This window comes from Salvia splendens, chromosome 21 (assembly GCF_004379255.2).
Source record: "Salvia splendens isolate huo1 chromosome 21, SspV2, whole genome shotgun sequence".
Classification (NCBI taxonomy): Eukaryota; Viridiplantae; Streptophyta; class Magnoliopsida; order Lamiales; family Lamiaceae; genus Salvia; species Salvia splendens.
This window is the reverse complement of record NC_056052.1, coordinates 25613485-25634420: the sequence shown is the minus strand read 5'-3', so window position 1 is coordinate 25634420 and position 20936 is coordinate 25613485. Positions and strand designations below refer to the sequence as shown.

Sequence of the window (20936 nt, the reverse complement as noted above, 5' to 3'; positions counted from 1 at the left end):
TATTTGAATTTCTCTGATTTTGGGATTTTAGAATGGAGACTTCTTAGTTTATGTGATTTCAGCATGCTATTTGAGAATCGAACCGAAACATAGGTTGAGGATTTAAGCGAATGTGATGGACTTCTTTTTAAATAAGTACTACTATATGTTACTCTTAGTAAAACAAAGTACTACTAATTGATATGAAATTGAATTTCAAAAATTTGTGAACACTACATGTGTGTAGTGTGTGCAATGCGTGTATTTTCTGTGTGGAGCGTCTATATTTTTGTGGACAGTTTCTAAATAAGACTATTTATTTTGTGGATATCCAAAAATGACAAAAAAATGATTAGACGAAGTTTTTCCATCTTTCGGAGAGAAAAGTGGTCTTAACGGCTTCAGATGTGTCGATTTTATCGAGGATGAGTAGAAGAATATCATCACTGAGTTGGCTAATTCGTCTTCCTCCATTGTTGAGCAACAAAATACACAAGACAAACTTTACTAACCTTGTAATCAAGAGAATATATTGAAAGGAAAACGAAAATTAAATTGTAAAGAAAATATATGATATAAACAAGAAGGGATTTTGAGAAATATTTTGATTGGATTTTATTTCTTTATTTGATAAATAGAGATTATATAAACAAGAATGGATTTTGTTAGAGATTTGAATGAATCTTTCGGAGAGAGGAATTGGAGGCGCCACGTATATGTATTCTTGGACTACATTTTGGGCTTCGAATAATGTTGAATTCATTTTTAATTAAATAGTTTTAGTTTGGGCTTTTATCTAATTTAAAATTCCGATTTGTTGGATTTTCTATAATAATAAGAGTATGTATTTTTAATCAATTGTCTATTGAATGGTCGGAATCTTCAAATTTAAAATTAGTCATTCTTTGGGTCAAAAAAACAAGTTCTCTTGCATATCATCATCATAGTATAAAATAACATGTGTGATGAAGTGGAATGGTGAAGTTAATAGTAATAAATCACGAAATTTTTGTCATGCTAGAGTCCAGTTTTAATATAGCTAGCAAATAAGGAGCTGTAGCTAGCAAATTGTGGATAAATAATTACTACTACATACTTGTATTATGTACAAATAAAGTAAAGTAACATTATTTTATCACATCTATTAAATCTATATAATAGTCTATACATGCATGGAAAACGTTATTTAACCTAATAGTATTACTGTTGAATTTCTTATTTAATTGTTTAACCACAATTATCTATTTTGAAAGCCTTTTTCTATGTGAACAGTATTGGTCCTTTTCTCCGACATGTATTAAATTATTTTTATTGAAATTAAATGAAGTAGCATTTGGCCCACTCCTTTGTCGTATTTAATGTCAAATAAATGAAGTATATTTTGGTCCACTATTTTTAGGTATTAATTTATAGTCATAAACTATATAAATATCTCCATAGACTAACTTATACACTTAGGGCACCCATAATGGGGTGCCCGATGGCAGGCATAGGACACGCCCTACGCGTGCCATCGTCCTCGGGCACGGACGATGCATCCATTGTGGGTGCTCGCCATAGGGCGCGCCCTGTGCCCACTCCCTAAGCTTCGGGCGCGGAAGAAGTGCTGAATCGTCCGCGCCATAGTCCGCGTCGTCCGGGCATCGGGCACCATTGTGGGCTCGGCGGACGATGGCAAACTTTTTTGAAATTTCTTTTTCCGAATTTTGTCTATTTAAACCTCGTTTCTCATTCACTTGTTCATACGAACATCTCGCCTCTCTCATTTCTCTCATCTCTCACATTTCTACCTCTCTCACATACCAAAATGAACCACGATGGCGACACTAGTTCTAGTTCCTCGGAGTCAGGTAGTCCGACCTCGGAAGCCTTAGATGCAGCTGTTGAAGTGGTCATGGCGGAATGCTTAGTCGAAATGCAGCGCGAGGCGGCGGCGGCGGCGAAGCTGATCCACAGGCCTATTCGACGTCAGAAGGTTGTCCGACGCGACCACGCGGCAGCTCACCAACGTCTGATTGCAGACTATTTTTGCCGAGCAACCACGGTGGGGACCGACCGTTTTCCGCTGCCGGTTTAGAATGCCGCGTTACCTTTTTCTCAGCATTGTCCGGACTTTGTCGTCACGTGATGAATACATGACGTATCGGGAAGATGGCGTCGGCAGACCCGGCCTTACACCGTTGCAAAAGTGCACGGCTGCACTCCATCAGTTGGCCTACGGCACCACGACGGACATTTTCGACGAGTACCTCCACGTCGGGGAGACAACAGGCCGGGAGTGCCTGAAGAGATTTTGTAGGGGAGTTGTGGAGGCCTACGGCGACACATATTTGCGCAGGCCGACTGCCGTTGATTGCCAGGGCCTGATGAAGATGCACGAGACGACGCACGACTTTCCTGGGATGCTAGGGAGCATCGACTGTATGCACTGGGAGTGTAAGAATTGTCCGACGGCGTGGAGAGGCCAATTCACTAGTGGATACAAGGGCAGCCACCCGACGATGATCCTCGAAGCCGTCGCTGACCATCGGCTCTAGATCTGGCATGCTTACTTCGGCGTGGCCGGGTCGAACAACGACATTAACGTTCTCAACTCATCCACTCTCTTCACCGAGCAATGCAATGGCAACGGCCCGACCATCGAGTTCACTGCCAACAGGCGCTAATACCACATGTGGTACTACTTGGCCGATGGCATATACCCACGGTGGCCTGTTTTTGTGAAGACGATCAGCTGTCCAATTGGTGAGAAGAGGGTTTTATCTGCGCAAAAGCATGAGGCAGCGCAGAAGGATGTCGAGCGGGCATTTGGTATGCTCCAAGCACGGTGGGCAATTGTGAAAGGGTCGGCTCGTCTCTGGTTCAAGGAAGTCATCACCGATGTCATGTATGCGTGCATAATCATGCACAACATGATAGTCGAGGATGAAGGTGAGACCATCACTGACTGGAACGATGATGAAGGTGCATCTAGCTCGTCCAGCACGGCGATCGAGCCCCCCGCTAGAGGATTACCGACTGGCTTCAATGAGGTTCTATCTAGACATACCTGAATGCGCAACCAACAAGACCATGCCCAGCTCATGAACGACATGATAGAAGAAGTGTGGGCCCGTAACCGTCGTCGCTGAGTTTGCATATTTTTTTAATTCGTATTGTAATGTATTAATTTTTATAAATGAAATGAAGTTTTTCCCAATTTTTATAGTTATTTAAATATTCAAATAAAAGAAAATGCATAGGGCGCGTCTTAGGGCGCCACACTGCAGATGGAAGGATAGGAGGATAAAAATATGACGGGGCGGTGCATAGGGCCCGCCTAAGGCGCTCCATTGCTAATGCTCTTAACGATAAAAGCTTAAATATTTGTACGACGCTTTCCTTCATCCAATAAATCGACGACTTCTTTAATAATAGAAAAAACTAACTCATGAATTTCAAGGGAGGTAAAATTTTCAATTGTATGCATATTATTTTCACTTATTCAATACAGGTGTAGACATTAATTGCAAATTTTAGAAGCCTAGAGCTATTAGCCTATTATAATAAATGACTCATAACTTTGTATATTTAAGAACTAGATCAGAAAATACCAAATTTAGTGCGAAATTCATTTATTTTAATCGAACTAGCCCACACATTTTGCTAAACAATTACTTAAATTGTACTCCTCTTCGTAGTACAGAATTGACTTGACCAATTTCTTAATAAGGAAATGAGTAGTCGTAGCATTTGACAAATAAATATTTTGAGATGCCAATTTTGTTGATTTAAACAACACAGTGTTGTCACATTAGTAGTGTTATATACAACTTTACCAATGATGATATATATTTTCATTCAATGTACATTTTAATTTGATGTCTGATGATGTGGCGAATTTTTGATGGGAATAAATGCAAGTAATAAACGATCACAACACGGAAAATTACGTGGTTCGATTTACTGAGGTAAATCTACGTCCACGGGAAGAAGAGAGGGCAAATTTGTATTGCTTGGTCTCGCTTACAGATTACAATACTGATTTGCTATAAGATTCAGGATCTAGAGAGCTTAACCCTTGTCTATCTGATCTCAGTTCTATTTATACAATTCGAACTAAGATCGTGGTTTACAGCCCTGGTAGGGGGGTTGATAACTGCTTCATACCACTAAATAGATCGTGGGTGTAATAGAGGTCGTGGAGATCGTGGGTGATGATGTAGGTCGTGGAGATCCTGCAGGGGTCCACTATCTCCTTGTTCGGTCGAATACTGAGACCGAACTGCTGGACTTTGCCGATCAGCTTTTGCCGATCTGAGAGTTGAGCTCGATTGGTCGGCTTTTACCGAGCTATAGGCTGTGACCGAACTCTTTGGTTGTGCCGAACTGATACTACCGAGCTATAGGCTGTGACCGAACTCTTTGGTTGTGCCGAACTGATACTCTTTCTTGGGTTTTGGGCTGATGGGCCGTCACTGCTATTGGGCTCGCAATTAGGGTTTAGTTGTTTAGTTCGTATCCCATCACCACCCCCCCGAAAAGCGAAGTAAATCACTTCGGCATTTTGTAAGGGGGTCAGGAGGCGTGCTCTGCACGTGTCTGCATTAAATGTGACAGCAAATCCGGCCAAAGAATCCAGAAAAAGTGGGATTTGAAACGGTGCGACGAATTTGAAACGCCTTTGCGAATCTGATAAATATTTCCTCTCTTCATCATTGGAATACTTTTGCGATTATTTCTTCTGTATTCTCTCTCTTTTTCGTAAAATTTTCTTCCGCTTCTTCAAGAATTTCTTCAGAGACTTTCGACCATCAAAGAGTAAGAATCATGTCTTCTTCTTCTGAATCTGTTTCTGAATCAGGTAGTGGTAGGAAGGGGGGTAAGGGGTCTTCTGGCCGGAAAAGGTCCGGGGAGAAGACGGTAGAATATTTCCACAGCATTTTGAGTAAGGATACTGTGATATCCTTACACGGAAAATATTTTCTTCCTGGGGGGTTAGTGGTGATTCCCGACGACATTCATAGGGCTAACTCGCCGCCGGAGGGTTATGCCACCGTTTACGAAGCCTGCTTAGAATGCGGGCTTCGTTTCCCTCTTCCCCCTGCCTTTGTAGAGCTTCTTGATTTTTTTCAACTTCCTTTAGGTCAGGTGACTCCAAATTCTTGGAGGCACTTATCGGCCTTTGCTGCCGAGCTGCGTAGACTAGAAAATGATCTGTCTCTGAGGGCAATCCTTAATTTCTTTCAGTTTAAGAGAAAGGGATCCTGGTTTTACTTGATCCCTTTACAGCCCTTCAGAGCATTCTGTAAAACCAAATGGCCGAAGTGGCAAAATCGTTTCTTTTTTTACAATAGGACAGCGGCTCCGGACTTTTCCTGGAGAGGGCCGAAGTCCGTAATTCCTCATCCTCGGGTAGAACCGTTGGACGAGCTCGAGGGCGAGCTCAATAAGATTCCCATGATTAGGAAACAGTATTCGGAATTTGAGCTCGTCAAGGGTGACTTCGTGTTCGATTCCTCGTCTTCGGACGAAGAGACTGAGGGTGAGGATTTCTTTTTTATGCTTTACTGCTTTAGCGGCAAAAACTAACTTTGTTTTCTCGCTTTTTGGCAGTGAACATGCTAAGCAGGCTAGGTCGCAAATCCTCCGAATCCAAGGAGCCGGAGAAACAGAGAGCCACCAGCTCGGCGTCTGATGCCGAGAAGAATCCGAAGAGGCAGAAGACCTCTTCGAGTCAGTCTTCGGATCTAAAAAAGCCGGAATCGACTTCGGCAAAGGGGAAGGCGAAGACTCAGAAACCCCCAAAAGCGCCACAGAGAGACATTGTCCTGGGGGGGTTGTGGATCCGGAGCGGTTGCGGCCACTTCGGAACATATCTCTGAGCCCTTTTTATGGCCAAAGGACTTTGTGGAGGTGAATTTCCTTCTTGATTTTCTGGTTTTGCTTCTTTCCTATATTTTTTGTGGCCCCTCTGTTGACTTTTTTCCTTTTTCCATTTTCAGAGGAACAATATGCTCTGCAAGCTCGTCACAGTTGAACTCTCTAAAGCGTCCAGCGATTATGATGAGATGCAGAGGAATTTGAATGCTGCTCGTCACCAGGCCGAACAGGCTCGGGCAGACTTTGAGGAGGCAAGGGCCGCTAGGATCTCGGCTCAGGATGAAGCCCAGCGTGCCAAAAACCAGCTCATCATCCAGAGAGAGCAGTCGAAACAGAGGGAGGCTGCTGCCGTGGTTGCTCAGGGGGAGGCTCTCCGTGTTTACACGGAGAAACTCTTTTTGAGCAATCAATTTTCGGCCCTTATCGGCGATCTGCTGAAATTGATGACCGATAACGCTGAGCAGGAACCCGAAGTCGTTTTGCCGCTGTATGGCCGAGAGATTGCAGCGCGCCTCCAGAGTCTGCCGCTCCTTGAGGAGCTTGCGTCTTCATCGGTCCTGCTTCCTGCTGAACGAGTCCGTAATTGCCGGGCTGACCGTGACGAGAACATGGAGGCCATCTTTGCCTCCTTGGGGCCTGTTTCACCTGCTTCAATTTTCAAAGAGGGTGAGCAGGAAAATGAGGCCGGCCGGGAGACCGAGCAGGAGGATCAGCAGACCGGCGATGGGGGCGCCGAGCAGGAGGGAGGGAGGGAGTAGGGAGGCCGAGGCTGAGACCGAGGTAGACAAGGAGAAAGAAGCTGAAACCCACAGAGAAGCCGGAGACGAAACTGGCGAAGTATGATTTCGTCTCCCTTCTCTTAGTTTAGTTTCTTTCTTTCTATTTGTAAAATGGCCTTGAAGCCCTCCTTGTGTAAATTTTTTCTTGTGAATGAAAAAAATTCTTCTTTCTACACTCGTGTCTTCCTTATAGCTCTTCTTAATCTCTTTTACTCCTATTGTGGTTTACTGCCTGCTCGGTAAACTGAAATGCCGAACTGACATAGCTGCTTCGTATTCTTAACTCTAAGGAGCTGGAGGTACTTCACTGGAAGCGGCTATACTCTTCGGCTTTAAATGAAGCTGAGAAAAAAGCTATAGATGACCAGATGAAGTATGATGAACTCTTGGCTCGTTTAGTGGAGCTGGAGTCCAACAATAAGGACTTAGAGTCCATAAGGAGAGATCTAGAGGCCGAGCTGAATACTGTCATCGCTGAGAGGACTGCATATGAAGACTTCATCAGCGGGCGCGGGGGAATGACTATATCCGAAGTTCAGAATCAAGTTGATGAACTGTGGGAGAAGCTTCATGTACTCCGGAAGAACAATGTGCTGGAGAGCTCGGCTTGCCAACAAGTTGTGAAATCATTGCGGCGCTTGGCTTCTCTGTACGACATCATTCTTTCCCGGCGTCCCGCGATCGAGAGATTCCTTAGCCGTTTCCCGCTAACAGACGCTCACGCTCCAACTCAAACCTCGGATCTACTTACTCAAACTTCTACTCCAAATCAGCACCGGACTCAGGAGCAACCGGAAACGTCAAGACAAGAACGTACTCCAAGTCAGCAACGGACTCAGGAGCAACCGGAAACGTCAAGACAAGAACCTACTCCAAGTCAGCAACGGACTCAGGAGCAACCGGAAACGTCAAGACAAGAACGCCCTGAAGTTCGTAGAGGAGTGGTGAATATGAGTGAGCAAGATCAGCGAATGCTTCGTGAAGAGACTCTTCGCCGCCGAGGTGCTAGAACTTCCCGGACTCAGAGAAGAGGCGGTAGGTCGATCAGAGCATCTCGTCCACCTACTGATTCTTCAACTGCTCGGAACGCCCGAACTCAGCATCATGAGGACTTTTTGGATAGGTGGCTCAACTTTAGCAACCGTAGACAGTAGAGTAGTCCTTTGTAATGGTGTAACGCATTCTCGTAGGGCAGCGGAATTGTATGCCCAACAAGACTTAGTAAATGAATTTTTTTCATTTCGCTTCTATCACTGCGTATTTACAGTTCAGCGATTTTTTATTTCATTTATTGTACTCGTCCTCGGTCTTATGAAGTAAACTCTTCTTTGACCGGACTTAGTTTGTGTACTCGTCCTTGGTCTTATGAAGTAAACTCTTCTTTGACCGGACTTAGTTTGTGTCCTTATTTGGCGAGTTTTATCGCTTGGATTGGACTTTCCCTAGTTAACCGAAGTGGTTTTCGGCTTATTGCAGTTCGTTTCAGACGAATTGCTTGTTTCTTAAGCTGAATTGTGGAGTCTTGTATCTTCCTTAGAAGCTTGGACTCACAATTGTCTTTAATAATTGATCTAAAAAGGGGATCAGCCTTTAAAGAACAATATACCTCAGTAACATTTATAAGAGACAAGACGCACATAGAGAGACAAAACGCACATAGAGAGACAAAACGCACATAGAGAGACAAATAAAAAGGACGAAAAAGATTTTAATCTTTTAAAAAACGACAAGTATAAAGAACAATACAAATATGAAAGCACATACCCCTAGGACCGAACTAGACACGAGACTGACCGGACCTTGTCTCTTACAAATAGAACTTCTTGAGGTTGGAAATGTGCCATGTTCGGGGTACTTGTTCTCCTGACATGTGAGTCAATTTATAAGACCCTTTTCCCAGTACTTCTGACACCCGATACGGACCTTCCCATGTGGGTTCAAGTTTGCCCAGCTTTTCTGCTCGGCTTACTTCATTGTTTCTCAATACGAGATCTCCCACTTGAAACTGCAGCTTTTTCACCCTTTGGTTATAATACCGGGTTACTTGCTCCTTGTACTTGGCTGCTTTTATGCAGGCCAATTCTCTTCTTTCTTCGGTAAGATCTAGTTCGGCTCTCAGTCCGTCGTCATTCAGTTCTGTTGAGAAATTGAGGGTTCGGGGGCTGGGTATGCCGATCTCAACCGGAATTACGGCTTCAGTGCCGTACACTAGACTGTACGGAGTTTCACCGTTGGAGGTTTTTGGTGTAGTTCGGTAAGACCATAGGACTTGAAGATTTTCTACCCATTGTCCTTTGGCTTGTTCTAACCGAGCTTTTAATCCTTTCACCAAAATACGGTTTGTTACTTCCGTTTGTCCGTTTGCTTGTGGGTGAGAGACCGAAGTGAACCGCTGTTGAATATTCAACTCTTGGCACCAATTCTTGAATGTTTTGTCAGTAAACTGAGTCCCATTATCCGAAATGAGGATATGGGGTATGCCAAATCGGCAAACTATGTTCTTCCAGACAAAATCTAATGCCTTTGAGCTCGTTATCGTAGCTAATGGTTCAGCCTCCACCCACTTTGTGAAGTAATCCACGGCAACGATCAAGAATTTCATTTGCCGGGGAGCTTGTGGTAGTGGTCCTACTATGTCTATGCCCCATTGCATAAAAGGCCAAGGGCTTTGCATAGCACATAGATCAGTCTGCGGCGTCCTTGGGATATTTGCATGGATTTGGCATTTCGTACATTTCTTAACTAGCTGTACTGCTTCTTGTACCAAAGTTGGCCAATAATATCCCCATCTCAGAACTTTTTTAGCTAATGCTCTAGCTCCGATGTGGCTACCGCAAGATCCTTCATGAACTTCTCTAAGGATGTAATCCGTCTCTTCTGGTCCTACACATCGCAATAACGGTTGAAGGTAGGACTTTCTATATAGGACTCCTTCATGAAGTTCATACCGAAGTGCTCGGCATGTGATTTTCCTTGCTTCTCTCTTATCCTCGGGCAGTTGTCCTTGATCTAGATACTTTAATATTGGCGTCATCCAGTTCGGTGAACTGGTTACTGAGTGTAGTTCAGCTTCATCAATGCTTCTGTGCGGTAATTCCTCCACCTTTGAGCTCGGATATGAGGCCAACTTACTTAAAGTATCTGCTCGGCTATTTCCCGCTCTGGGAATGTGGATTATCCGAAAATAAGAGAAATTTCGACTAATACTTTGCGCTTTGTCCAAGTATTTTTTCATCCTTTCACCACGGGCTTAACTTGTACCCAGCATGTGATTCACTATGACTTGTGAATCACAATGAATTTTGAGAGATTTGACAAGTAGATGTTGCGCTAACTGAAGTCCGGCAAGAAGGGCTTCGTATTCGGCTTCGTTATTAGTGGTTGGGAATAAGAACCGAAGTGAATAAGTTACTTCGTATCCGTCGGGAGCGATAAGTAGAATACCAGCTCCACTTCCTGTCTTATTCGAAGCTCCATCTACGAATCCAATCCAACAGTCCGGCGGCTCTACTTCAGGTTTCTGGGGCTGTGTTAGTTCATCATTGGTAGGATTTTTCTGTTCGGCAATAATAGGGATTGCCTGATCGAACTTTGCCTCTACAAGAAAATCTGCCAAGGCTTGTCCCTTGATGGCTTTCCGAGGTAGATATTCTATTGAATGTTCTCCCAACTCTATGGCCCACTTGGCAATTCTGCCTGATGCTTCTGGCTTAGTCAAAACTTGCCGAAGTGGAAGATCGGTTAAGACGCATACTTTGTGAGCATAGAAATATGGCCGCAGTCTCCTTGCTGCATTTACTAATGCCAGAGCAATTTTTTCCAGAGGTTGATACCTTGTTTCGGGACCTCTTAATGCTCGGCTTGTAAAGTAGATAGGACGATGTTTTAGGCCTTCTTCTCGTACAAGCACCGCGCTAATGGTTTGATCTGATGCTGCTAAATATAAGAATATCACTTCGGCATCTGTTGGAGCAGAGAGAGTAGGAAGTTCGGTTAAATAACTTTTGAGTTCGTCAAAAGCCTTCTTCTGTTCGGCTCCCCACTCAAACTTTGTTGCCTTCTTCAAAACATTGAAGAACGGCATTTGCTTCTCGGCTGCTTGGGAAAGGAATCTATTCAGTGCGGCTAGACATCCAGTTAGCCTTTGCACATCATGTATTGACTTCGGCATTACCATGTTCTGAACAACTTGAACCTTTAGGGGATTTGCCTTGAGTCCTTCCTTTGAAACCCAACAACCCAGAAATTTTCCCGAATCTACCAAAAAGGTACATTTTTGGGGATTGAGTTTGAGGTTGGCTTTTTTGAGCACGTCGAGAGTGGATTTGAGATTGTTTTCGTACTCCGAAGTGCTTCTGCTTTTAACAACTATGTCGTCAACATATACTTCAACCTCTTTTCCGATCAGGTGCCGAAATAGCTTATCTACCATCCTTTGATATGTGGCTCCGGCATTCTTTAAACCAAATGGCATCTTTTTATAAGCAAAAATACCGAAGTCAGTAATGAAAGCCGTTTTTGAAGCATCATTCTCATCCATTAAAACTTGGTGGTATCCTTTATACAAATCAAGAAAACAGAAAATTTCGAAGCCTATCAAAGCTTCTACTTTTTTATCTATGTTGGGAAGGGGGGTAGCAATCTTTAGGACAATGCTTATTTAGATCTGTAAAATCTATGCACATCCGCCATCCTCCTTCTTTTTTCTTGATCATCACAGGATTGGCCACCCAAGAAGGATATTTTACTTCAAATAATACATCCGCTTTCAGTGATTGGCGGACTTCGTCATGGATGACTTGATTTCTTTCTGCCGCAAAGAGTCTTTGCTTCTGTTTTATAGGCCGGACTGAAGGATCAATATTTAACCGATGTGTAATTACCTCGGAAGACACTCCAGTCATGTCCAACGGAGACCACGCAAAGACATCTTTGTACTCTTTGAGGAGCTGGATGGTCTTTTCCCGGAGTAGAGGTGTTCCCGCGAAACCGATCTTGACCGTTCTGGATGGATCATCTTCGTATAACTGAACTTTCATCGAGTTCGGCTCCGGTGTGACTTCGTTCATTTCGCCTGCCTCTGACTCCGGCTGCTGTGATTGCTATGCTTGATGGTGCCGATCTGATTGTTCGGCACTTTTAAGCGCAATCTGCAAACATTCTTTTGCTCTCTTTTGATCACCTCGGATGACTGCTATCCCTCCTTTAGTGGGGATCTTGATTGTGAGGTGATAAGTAGAGCAAATGGCCCGAACTGTGTTGAGCCAGTCTCTTCCCAGTATAATGTTATACGGGGATCGAGCTTTTACCACAAAAAACTCGATCACCGTACTGGAGCTAGTAGGCGCTCTTCCTACCGTAATCGGAAGGCTGATAATACCTTCAGGGCGGGTGTCCTCCTGGGCGAAACTTTTCAGAGGAATTGGGGCCGGACTGAGCCGAGCTGGATCCACTTCCAGTTTATCAAAACATTCTTTAAAAAGAATGCTAACCGACGCTCCTGTATCCACAAACACTCTGTGGATCAGTTTGTTTGCCACTCCAGCTTGAATGACAATAGCGTCTTGATGAGGAGAAATGGCCGGGACGGGATCTGCATCTGAAAATGTAATTACTTCCTCCTTCTTCAGCCTTTTATGTGTTGGCTCCTCTCGATTGAAGCCTCTGCGCTCTGATTTTAGAGACGATTTAGTCTTCCCGGCTGGGAGAGCGTCAATAGTCTGGATCACTCCATCATATTGCGGCTCGTCATCGTCTTCGGGATCCTGTTGCCTTTTAGGATCCTGAGGAGCGCAGTTCGCACTTCTCTGTTTCTTATTCTTTTTCGGCGACTTGCTTTGGTATTTTTTTAACGTCCCTGCTTTCACAAGAACATCAATATCTGCTGCCAAATTTCGGCACTCCTCGGTATCGTGACCGTGGTCTTGATGGAAGGAGCAATATTTATCCTGACTTCGGCGCGTGGCCGATTTCGTCATCGACTTTGGTTTTTCGAACATATCAGAATGCAGTTCGAAAATTTCCGCTCTCGACTTGTTCAATGGTACGAACTGAGCGGGTGGTTTCTCAGGATTGAGACGTGGTCCCAATCTGTCTTGTACCGGTGCCCTTTGAATTCTTTCAAAAGGAGTTCGGCGAGGATGTCCCTGATCGCTATGATCGGGCTTCCTCTTGTCTCCTCTGGAAGAGCTGTCTAAAGACCGTTTTCGACGGTCTGCCTCATCAGCACGAGAAAACTGGTCCGCAATGTCCCACATCTCTTGAGCTGTTTGCGGACTGCATTCAACGAGCTTTCTGTAGAGAGCTCCTGGCAGAATTCCATTTTGGAATGCCGAAATGACAAGTAGATCATTGAGATCATCTACTTGTAGGCATTCCTTGTGGAATCTTGTCATGAAGTCGCTAATCTTTTCATCGCGACCTTGACGTATAGAAAGCAGCTGAGCCGAAGTGATTCGGGTTTCAGCTTTCTGGAAGAACCTCCTATGAAAAGCATCCATTAGATCTCTGTAAGATCTAATGCTGCCTTGAGGGAGGCTATCAAACCACCTTCTTGCGTTCCCGATGAGCAGCTCGGGAAACAGCTTACACATATGAACCTCATTGAGACCTTGGTTCGCCATATTATACTGATAGCGTCCCAGGAAATCATGAGGATCCACTAACCCGTCATAAGTCACTGACGGAGTTCGGTAATTCTGAGGCAACGGAGTTCTGGTGATATCATCCGAAAATGGAGTCTTCAGCGCTCCATACATAGCGAATCCGACATCTCTACGGTATGGTGGAGATGGAGTTCTCCTGTGATTCCGGTAACAAGGAGGAGAAGGAACATATCGGTGGTGAGGATTCTTTCTCCTGGAAGATACGACACTACTGCGGTAGTGACTTTCATGTCTGGAGGGGAGGGAGAATCCGCCGTTTTCTTCTCCGGCTTCTGGCTCTTTTGCAGGAATGTTAAGAACTCATCCTGCTTCTCAGCCAAGAACAACTTGACAGCCTCATTCAAAGCGAGCTGCTGGGGAGGCTCGGTGCGATGATTTTTTGAGTGGTTTGTTCTTTCACCGTGAGAACTGGAGGCAGATTTCTCCCGAGGCTGTTTTCCAGACCTACGGGCTGGACTAGCTTCCTCACCTTCATCACGGACGGAAGTATGGGTATTATGTGATCTGGTACGCATTTTTTTTGGTGGAAAAGGATCAAAAACTCGCTTTTATCACAGTTTTGGTTCTCTGTTTCCCACAGACGGCGCCAGTGATGATGTGGCGAATTTTTGATGGGAATAAATGCAAGTAATAAACGATCACAACACGGAAAATTACGTGGTTCGATTTACTGAGGTAAATCTACGTCCACGGGAAGAAGAGAGGGCAAATTTGTATTGCTTGGTCTCGCTTACAGATTACAATACTGATTTGCTATAAGATTCAGGATCTAGAGAGCTTAACCCTTGTCTATCTGATCTCAGTTCTATTTATACAATTCGAACTAAGATCGTGGTTTACAGCCCTGGTAGGGGGGTTGATAACTGCTTCATACCACTAAATAGATCGTGGGTGTAATAGAGGTCGTGGAGATCGTGGGTGATGATGTAGGTCGTGGAGATCCTGCAGGGGTCCACTATCTCCTTGTTCGGTCGAATACTGAGACCGAACTGCTGGACTTTGCCGATCAGCTTTTGCCGATCTGAGAGTTGAGCTCGATTGGTCGGCTTTTACCGAGCTATAGGCTGTGACCGAACTCTTTGGTTGTGCCGAACTGATACTACCGAGCTATAGGCTGTGACCGAACTCTTTGGTTGTGCCGAACTGATACTCTTTCTTGGGTTTTGGGCTGATGGGCCGTCACTGCTATTGGGCTCGCAATTAGGGTTTAGTTGTTTAGTTCGTATCCCATCAATGTCCAAACCAAATAAATATATACTTATAATATTTGAGTTTTAATGATATGATACGTTATTTGATTGATAAAATGATATGTTTACATGATAAATTGGGAACAAATTATTGGGATAGTCATGAAATTTTGTCTAATTTTGCACATAATGCAAAACCAACCGGAAAAACTCTAAAGTCAGATTTGTTTGCAATTATCTTCGCGTCAAAAAAATCGATATCTACGTGTAGTAGAATGTTGTTCTTTTTTTAAATTAAAATGTCATTTTATTGATTAATCAACAATATATGTTTTTAAAAAAAAACACGCAAATTGGAATTTCACATTAAAAAATCCTATATTCGGCAGGACACGTGGCGAGATCGGAAGGTGAAAGCCAATTGCGAGGGCGAATGAGAGCCGTTGGATGAGGGGAGTCTGGCATTAACTGAGCTGACACGGAAACTAATGCAGTGAAGGAGACAGCAACACAGTGACACATTCACGTGCGCCACCTTCCGTTTCAGAATGTCTTCTCTGCAGTTACCTGCCCTGCTCTGCTGCACACATACACACACACACACCCGCACGTGTCATTTGTCTTCTGTCTCTCCTCTTTCAAATTCTTGATATTTCTATTCATCCATTTTCCCTTTTTTCTTTACATATAATAAATACTATGAATATGTTTATGTTTTTTTCATTGGGATTCTGTGTTGAGACCCACAGATTTGGTGTTTTTGTTTGAGTATGTAAAGTAAAATGAAATGAAAAGGCTACTAATATGATGTGTTATTGGCCCACCTCAATAATTTGGAGAAGAAATATATGGGTAGGATTATTATAGTGAGGAATAACATAGTACAAATTTGATAACTTTATTTGTGGGGAAGTGTTATTTTGTAAGTACTACTCCATATGATATGGTACTGAATACAGGAAGCCAATATGTGATTGACTGAAATTTGTTCAATTATAGTATGTGGTTAAGTAATTTATATACGTAATATACTCCATATAGTTTTAGACTGAAATTTTTTGTTAAATAAAGTATAATAGTGCCTCAACTCTGCTACTTGATCTAGATTTCATTAACTACGTTTTACGAATTAATTGTACAACGACACTGCATAAATATATTTCGCCATGTAATTGTAAGATATGATTGATATATGGGGTGTTCGGTTTGGAAGATTGTATCCGAGATTAAATTTGTAGTATGTTTGGTTCATGAGATTCAACCCCACAACTCAATCCTAAATGGATAATCATGAGATAATTAGTCACAGCTAACCCCTTATGACTAAAATAATCTCACAACTCAATCCTAAATTGTATCTCGTATTATTTTATCTTGGAAACTGAACACCCCCTATATGTACTCTCAATGTCGCAGGAACACATTGATAGATTGGTTAAGGTTCGACCCAATTTTTAAAGTTTTCGTTTATCTATTGTTCGCATACATGCATATAGTGGTTTGTGTAAATATATATGGATTAGTTAATTATAATAGTAATATGTACAATTGTGTTAGATGAATACTACTTTAATCACGTCAAGAATACACATTATGGAAAATATTTTTTTAAAAAAAAAACAAAATTTATTTCAATATAAGAATTATATAGTAAGAAAAGAGACGACAAAACGTCGTGACACTCTTTCATGTTATAAAGGCAAAGAAACTAAATTAACGAAAGGCATGATAAGCATCACTATCACTTAGTAACTTTCTTAGAAATGTCATTTTAAGCTTACTTTCAGAATTTATCATTTGGTACCCAAAAAAAACGAGTTTGTAATTTGTTGTACTAATAATTGTACTGTAAATTAAAAAAGGTGAAACCACCAATTAAGTGTCTACATGTTAAAAGTATTTCATATTTTATTTTACAGCAGCAGCAGCAGTAGTAAAAATGATTGATATGATCCTAAGTTTTACTATGTTTAACTGTCCATTTATTAAAATATTAAATTCGATTTCAAATGTTTTATAACATAAAAAGCATATAAAGACGTCACAGGCAATTAACTAAAAAAATATGAACTGTACCATAAATTTTCAACATGCTATAACTAAAAACAACTCCAAACATTATAGTATTTATTTAACCGGTTTTCAAATTTGTAGGATATACCAGAAATTAATCAAATACTTACTACCATTATTGTTTGACTATTTTATTTTAATAATTTTATTTTTTTAGTAGTACATTGTTTCAAACAAATTCAAAAGTTACAAAAACTCAATTGGATCCAAACCAAAACAGAAAATTCCAAATATATTTTAAAGTTCGATTTATTAAAAAATCAGATATTTTTGGTGCAGGTCTCATTCCAAAATCCAAACTCTAAAAGGTTATGAAATGAAAAGTAGAATAACAAAGTTTGAATCCTCACAAACGGGTCGAATTCACACACCCCAACCCGACAACCCGGTTCCCGGCCCTTTATCCTGTCACACACAGCTGCTCTCCAACAAAACATGTAAGGAGCGTTTTCTCCTCCTCCCCTCTCTCTCCTCTCTCTCTCTCTCTAGCCCTATCTCCTCATCTCAAATCCCCCATTTTTTCTAGGGTTTCTTCCAATCTCAGCTCCAAACATCACAATTCAACTCAAAATACTACTTCTCTCTCTCCCCCATCCTTCAAGATCTACCTCGGCAAAAGAAGCGATGCATTCGGGTTTCGAAATCACCGGCATCCACCACCCGCCGCAGCAGCAACCCGAGAACCCACTTCTACTATCCATGAACCCGACCCATATCCTCGACCAAATCCACACTTCCCAACAACCACTACCCCTCCACCACCTCCTCCCACCCCACTACCCCCCCTCCCCCTTCTTCCCCCTCAACTTCAAGCTCGGCCTCAACGACATTCACTCAACTTCCTCCGCCGCCGCCAACAGCGGCGGCGGAGATGCCTTGCTTCGTGGGAGTCAGCAATACCATCTGCCCGAGGCCCGACAATCCTCTCTCGGAATGCTCCACTCACAATTTTGGTAATCTATATTTTTATTCAATTTGTTCAATTTTACATTTCACAATATTAAATTCCCCAATTTAATTCACGAAAATTGAGTGTTTTATTTTTATAATTATATAAATATTGTGTAGGGAACCCCTTCCAGCAGAAGTATCCAATGAAAACAGTGAAATAGTGAGGCGGAGAGAAGCTCTAGCGACCTGTTTGGACGCCAAGAGTAGAGCACATTTCAGCGAGCTGGAAGCCGTATACAAACGTCACGGTAATGCTGAAGCCACCCAAACAGCCCCTAACTTAACAACAACACCACCACCACTGCCCGAAGAAGAACCTTCCAGAACCGAACCGAAGAAGGCGAAGAGGAAGAAGAAGAAAAAAGCGACGGATTCGGATCCGCAGCAAATCACTCCGATGGAGGAATTCTTCGAGAATCTGGTGAAGCAGGTGCTGGAGCACCAGGAGAATCTGCAGAGGAAATTCACGGAGGTGATCGATCGGCTGAGCGAGGAGAGGAGAGCGAGGGAGGAGGCGTGGAGGAGTCAGGAGCTCGCGCATCTCGAGCGCGAGGCGGCGGCGAGGGCGCACGAGAAGGCGATGGCGAAGAGCCGCGAGGCGACGATCGTTTCCTATCTGGAGAAGATTACAGGACAGCGGATTAATATGCCGACGCCGGAGAGCGCGGCGGCGAACACCAGCGACGACTCGAATTGCGGAGGCGGAGAGGATCGAGATCGGGATTGAGGGAAGTGATTTGAGCTGGTAAATTAAAATGCGCTTTTTACGGTTGCAGAAGAATCGCTGTTTGGTTTTTGTAATCTAGAAATTTAGGCGAAGATGAGAACTGATATAATTTAACGACTATTAATTACGTTTAGTTAATACATGGAGTATTTGAGTAGTAGATAACCATTTTATTCACTTAACGATAGCTTGTTTTATGGAAGTAGTAATTTTTTAAGAAACTAAACCAAAATCTTAACTAAATTAAACAACACAAATACAATTTTGACCGATTTAATTTAGGTTTGAACCAAATCGTGTCTATCCCTAAGCCTCTAAGCACGTCTTGTGATTCATAATGATTCTAGATTACGTGATAATTATACGTAGGATTTAACTTGTTATTGAGTTAAATTTTTTCCAATGAGTGCTTTTATTATTGAGTTAAATTCCTCATATCGTATCGTATCATATCATATCTAACCTAATGAGAATGAATTTAATGCATGTAATCAAGTATAGGTATAATTCAAATTGAACCAACTGAATACACTCTTGATTCTTTTATCATTTGGACGAATTGTTAACTTTGACGCGTTGTTAAAATGTTAATTCTTCTTTAACTAAATTTTGGAAACATTTGAATATTCGAATCGTCATAACTCAAGTGCATTTAAACAAAATATTAATAAAAGTAATTATCAATCTTTATATTTACGTATGAATATGTAAGTATGATGAGAACTGAGAAGAGAAGAGTACGTAGTAATTGCATAAATTTCCCGGCGTGACGTGGCGGTGGGACCCCGGCGGCGCAGAAAGTCCTCGAGCTTTCGAGATAAAGCTGCTGATTTCAGTCCTGTGTTTTACCTTTATGTGAGTTAGTGTGTTTTTTTTTCTGAAACTGATGCAGCTGCATCAATGCCACTCCTGCATGCCCTACTTTGTCCACCTGTTTATTTTTCATTGTTTTGATCTATTTCTTTTTAATTAATCCGTCGGAAAGGTCGATTGTTGGGTCTGAAGCGATCGGAGAATGTGGTTTGGCCGGAATTTCTTGGTTTCTAGGATATGTAGCATGATCTCGATCACTAAGCGGGTTGGGTGTTTAGTTTTTCAGACCAGTTTTATCACGAGTGTTGTCCACTTTTTGATTGGGTTGTCGTCATTGGTGAAGCCATGATTTTGACGTGAAGCGGTGAAGGGCATGCAGAAAATTAAAGTATCGGCCATTGTCAATAGTGATGGGGTATCTCTATGTGTCGTTATCACCGGAAGCAGTTCTTACTGATTTGTAGACAGTTAAGAGCATCTCCAGTGGACGGACATCCCACTAGGACATCCACTAGGACATCCCAAAAACACCTCCTGCCACGTCACTAGGACTTCCCATCCCACTGCCACGTCACTAGGACATCCCCTCCTATGTCCGCCCTTCCCACTAGGACATCCCGCAATAAAAAAAATCACAATAATTTAATTACGTAAAAACGGGAATATAATTTTGACACGGAATACGGGAAAGCAAAATACGGGCAAAAATACATATTCATAAAACATAAAAAAACATAGTTAGAAAAAAGCAAAATACATAGTCATTCGAAAAAAGAAAAATACATAATCTGTTGGATATTTTAGTGTAATTGGATTAACTTGATTGATCAATATAATTATAACGAGACATCAAATAAGTTGGAAGTGCGGAGTGCACACTTATTTGAATTCGTTATGATTAGACGGGGGTTCGGGGGCAGCGCCCCCGAGAGCGGGGTCCAAGGGGCGGCAGCCCCTTGCTGGGGTCGAACTTTTCGATAATTGAAGGACCAAATTGCAATTTTATAACCCGCCAACAATCAGTTATTTTCGGTTGTGAAATGAAGGGATGCAACGTTTCATCCTAAACCTCTACATAATCCAACATCCCCGGCTCACTCCGCGTTGAAATAAAGTTCAAAGAGCCGTATATATAGAGTTTTTTTTTTAAAAAAAAAAATTCCGGACGTCCGACCGGGACGTCCGACCCTTGCCACAGTGGCGGACGTCCGCCCGCCCGTCGCCGGGACGTCCGAGGACACCCGACGTCCTCACGGGACCTCCGTATCCGACCTAAACGCCACAATGGCGGACGTCCCGGTCGCCCGTCGCGATGTCCGACCGGACGTCCGCCATTGGAGATGCTCTAAGAGGATGAAACACTATAAATGAGTTTATGCTGGCCAACCACCCCACTTTGTATTTCACACCCCTTGTTTTCCATACCATTAAATTACACCTTTGGTTTTCATACAACCATAAAAAAAAACCAGTTGAATCTGATTATGTAATCATGCATCGAATGTTTTTTTACTTATAACCAAGACAGTTCTTGATAATTTGTAGACACCTAAACGAATGAGATAACTATAAATGAGTTTATACCAACCAACCACCGCACTTGTTTTTGAAAGCCCTTGTTTTCTACTAAACTACACCTCCTGTTTTCGTACGATCCCATTAAAAATACCAATTAACGATGATTATATAACCATATATTTATTACTCCCTCCGTCCCCGAATATGAGTCGCTAATTTCCTTTTCGGGATGCCCCCAATAAGAGTCACTCTTCCCACTTACCATTTTTGGACATCAAAATTACCCTCTATTTTTAGCAAATTTTACAAAAAATGCCATTATTTACACTTAAAAAAAAAAGAAAATGCAAACCCTAGTCAACTCTCACTCTCGATTCAA

At 42.5% G+C, this 20936-nt stretch overlaps 1 protein-coding gene across 1 annotated transcript; it reads left to right on the top strand.

The window, feature by feature from the left end:
• The first annotated feature begins 16966 nt into the window (after window positions 1-16966).
• On the top strand, window positions 16967-18364 carry LOC121783249. Its single transcript, XM_042181264.1, has 2 exons — window positions 16967-17501; window positions 17617-18364. Exons 1-2 carry the CDS (start codon window positions 17173-17175, stop codon window positions 18224-18226), a joined length of 939 nt encoding a protein of 312 aa, XP_042037198.1. The 5' UTR covers window positions 16967-17172; the 3' UTR covers window positions 18227-18364.
• The last annotated feature ends 2572 nt before the right edge of the window (window positions 18365-20936 follow it).

Excerpts from the sequence above, each read along its gene's own strand:
- LOC121783249 (XM_042181264.1), top strand. The coding sequence starts at position 17,173 with ATGCATTCGGGTTTCGAAATCACCGGCATCCACCACCCGCCGCAGCAG. Across the intron at positions 17,502-17,616 it reads ATGCTCCACTCACAATTTTG|GGAACCCCTTCCAGCAGAAG; the intron begins GTAATCTATATT and ends AATATTGTGTAG.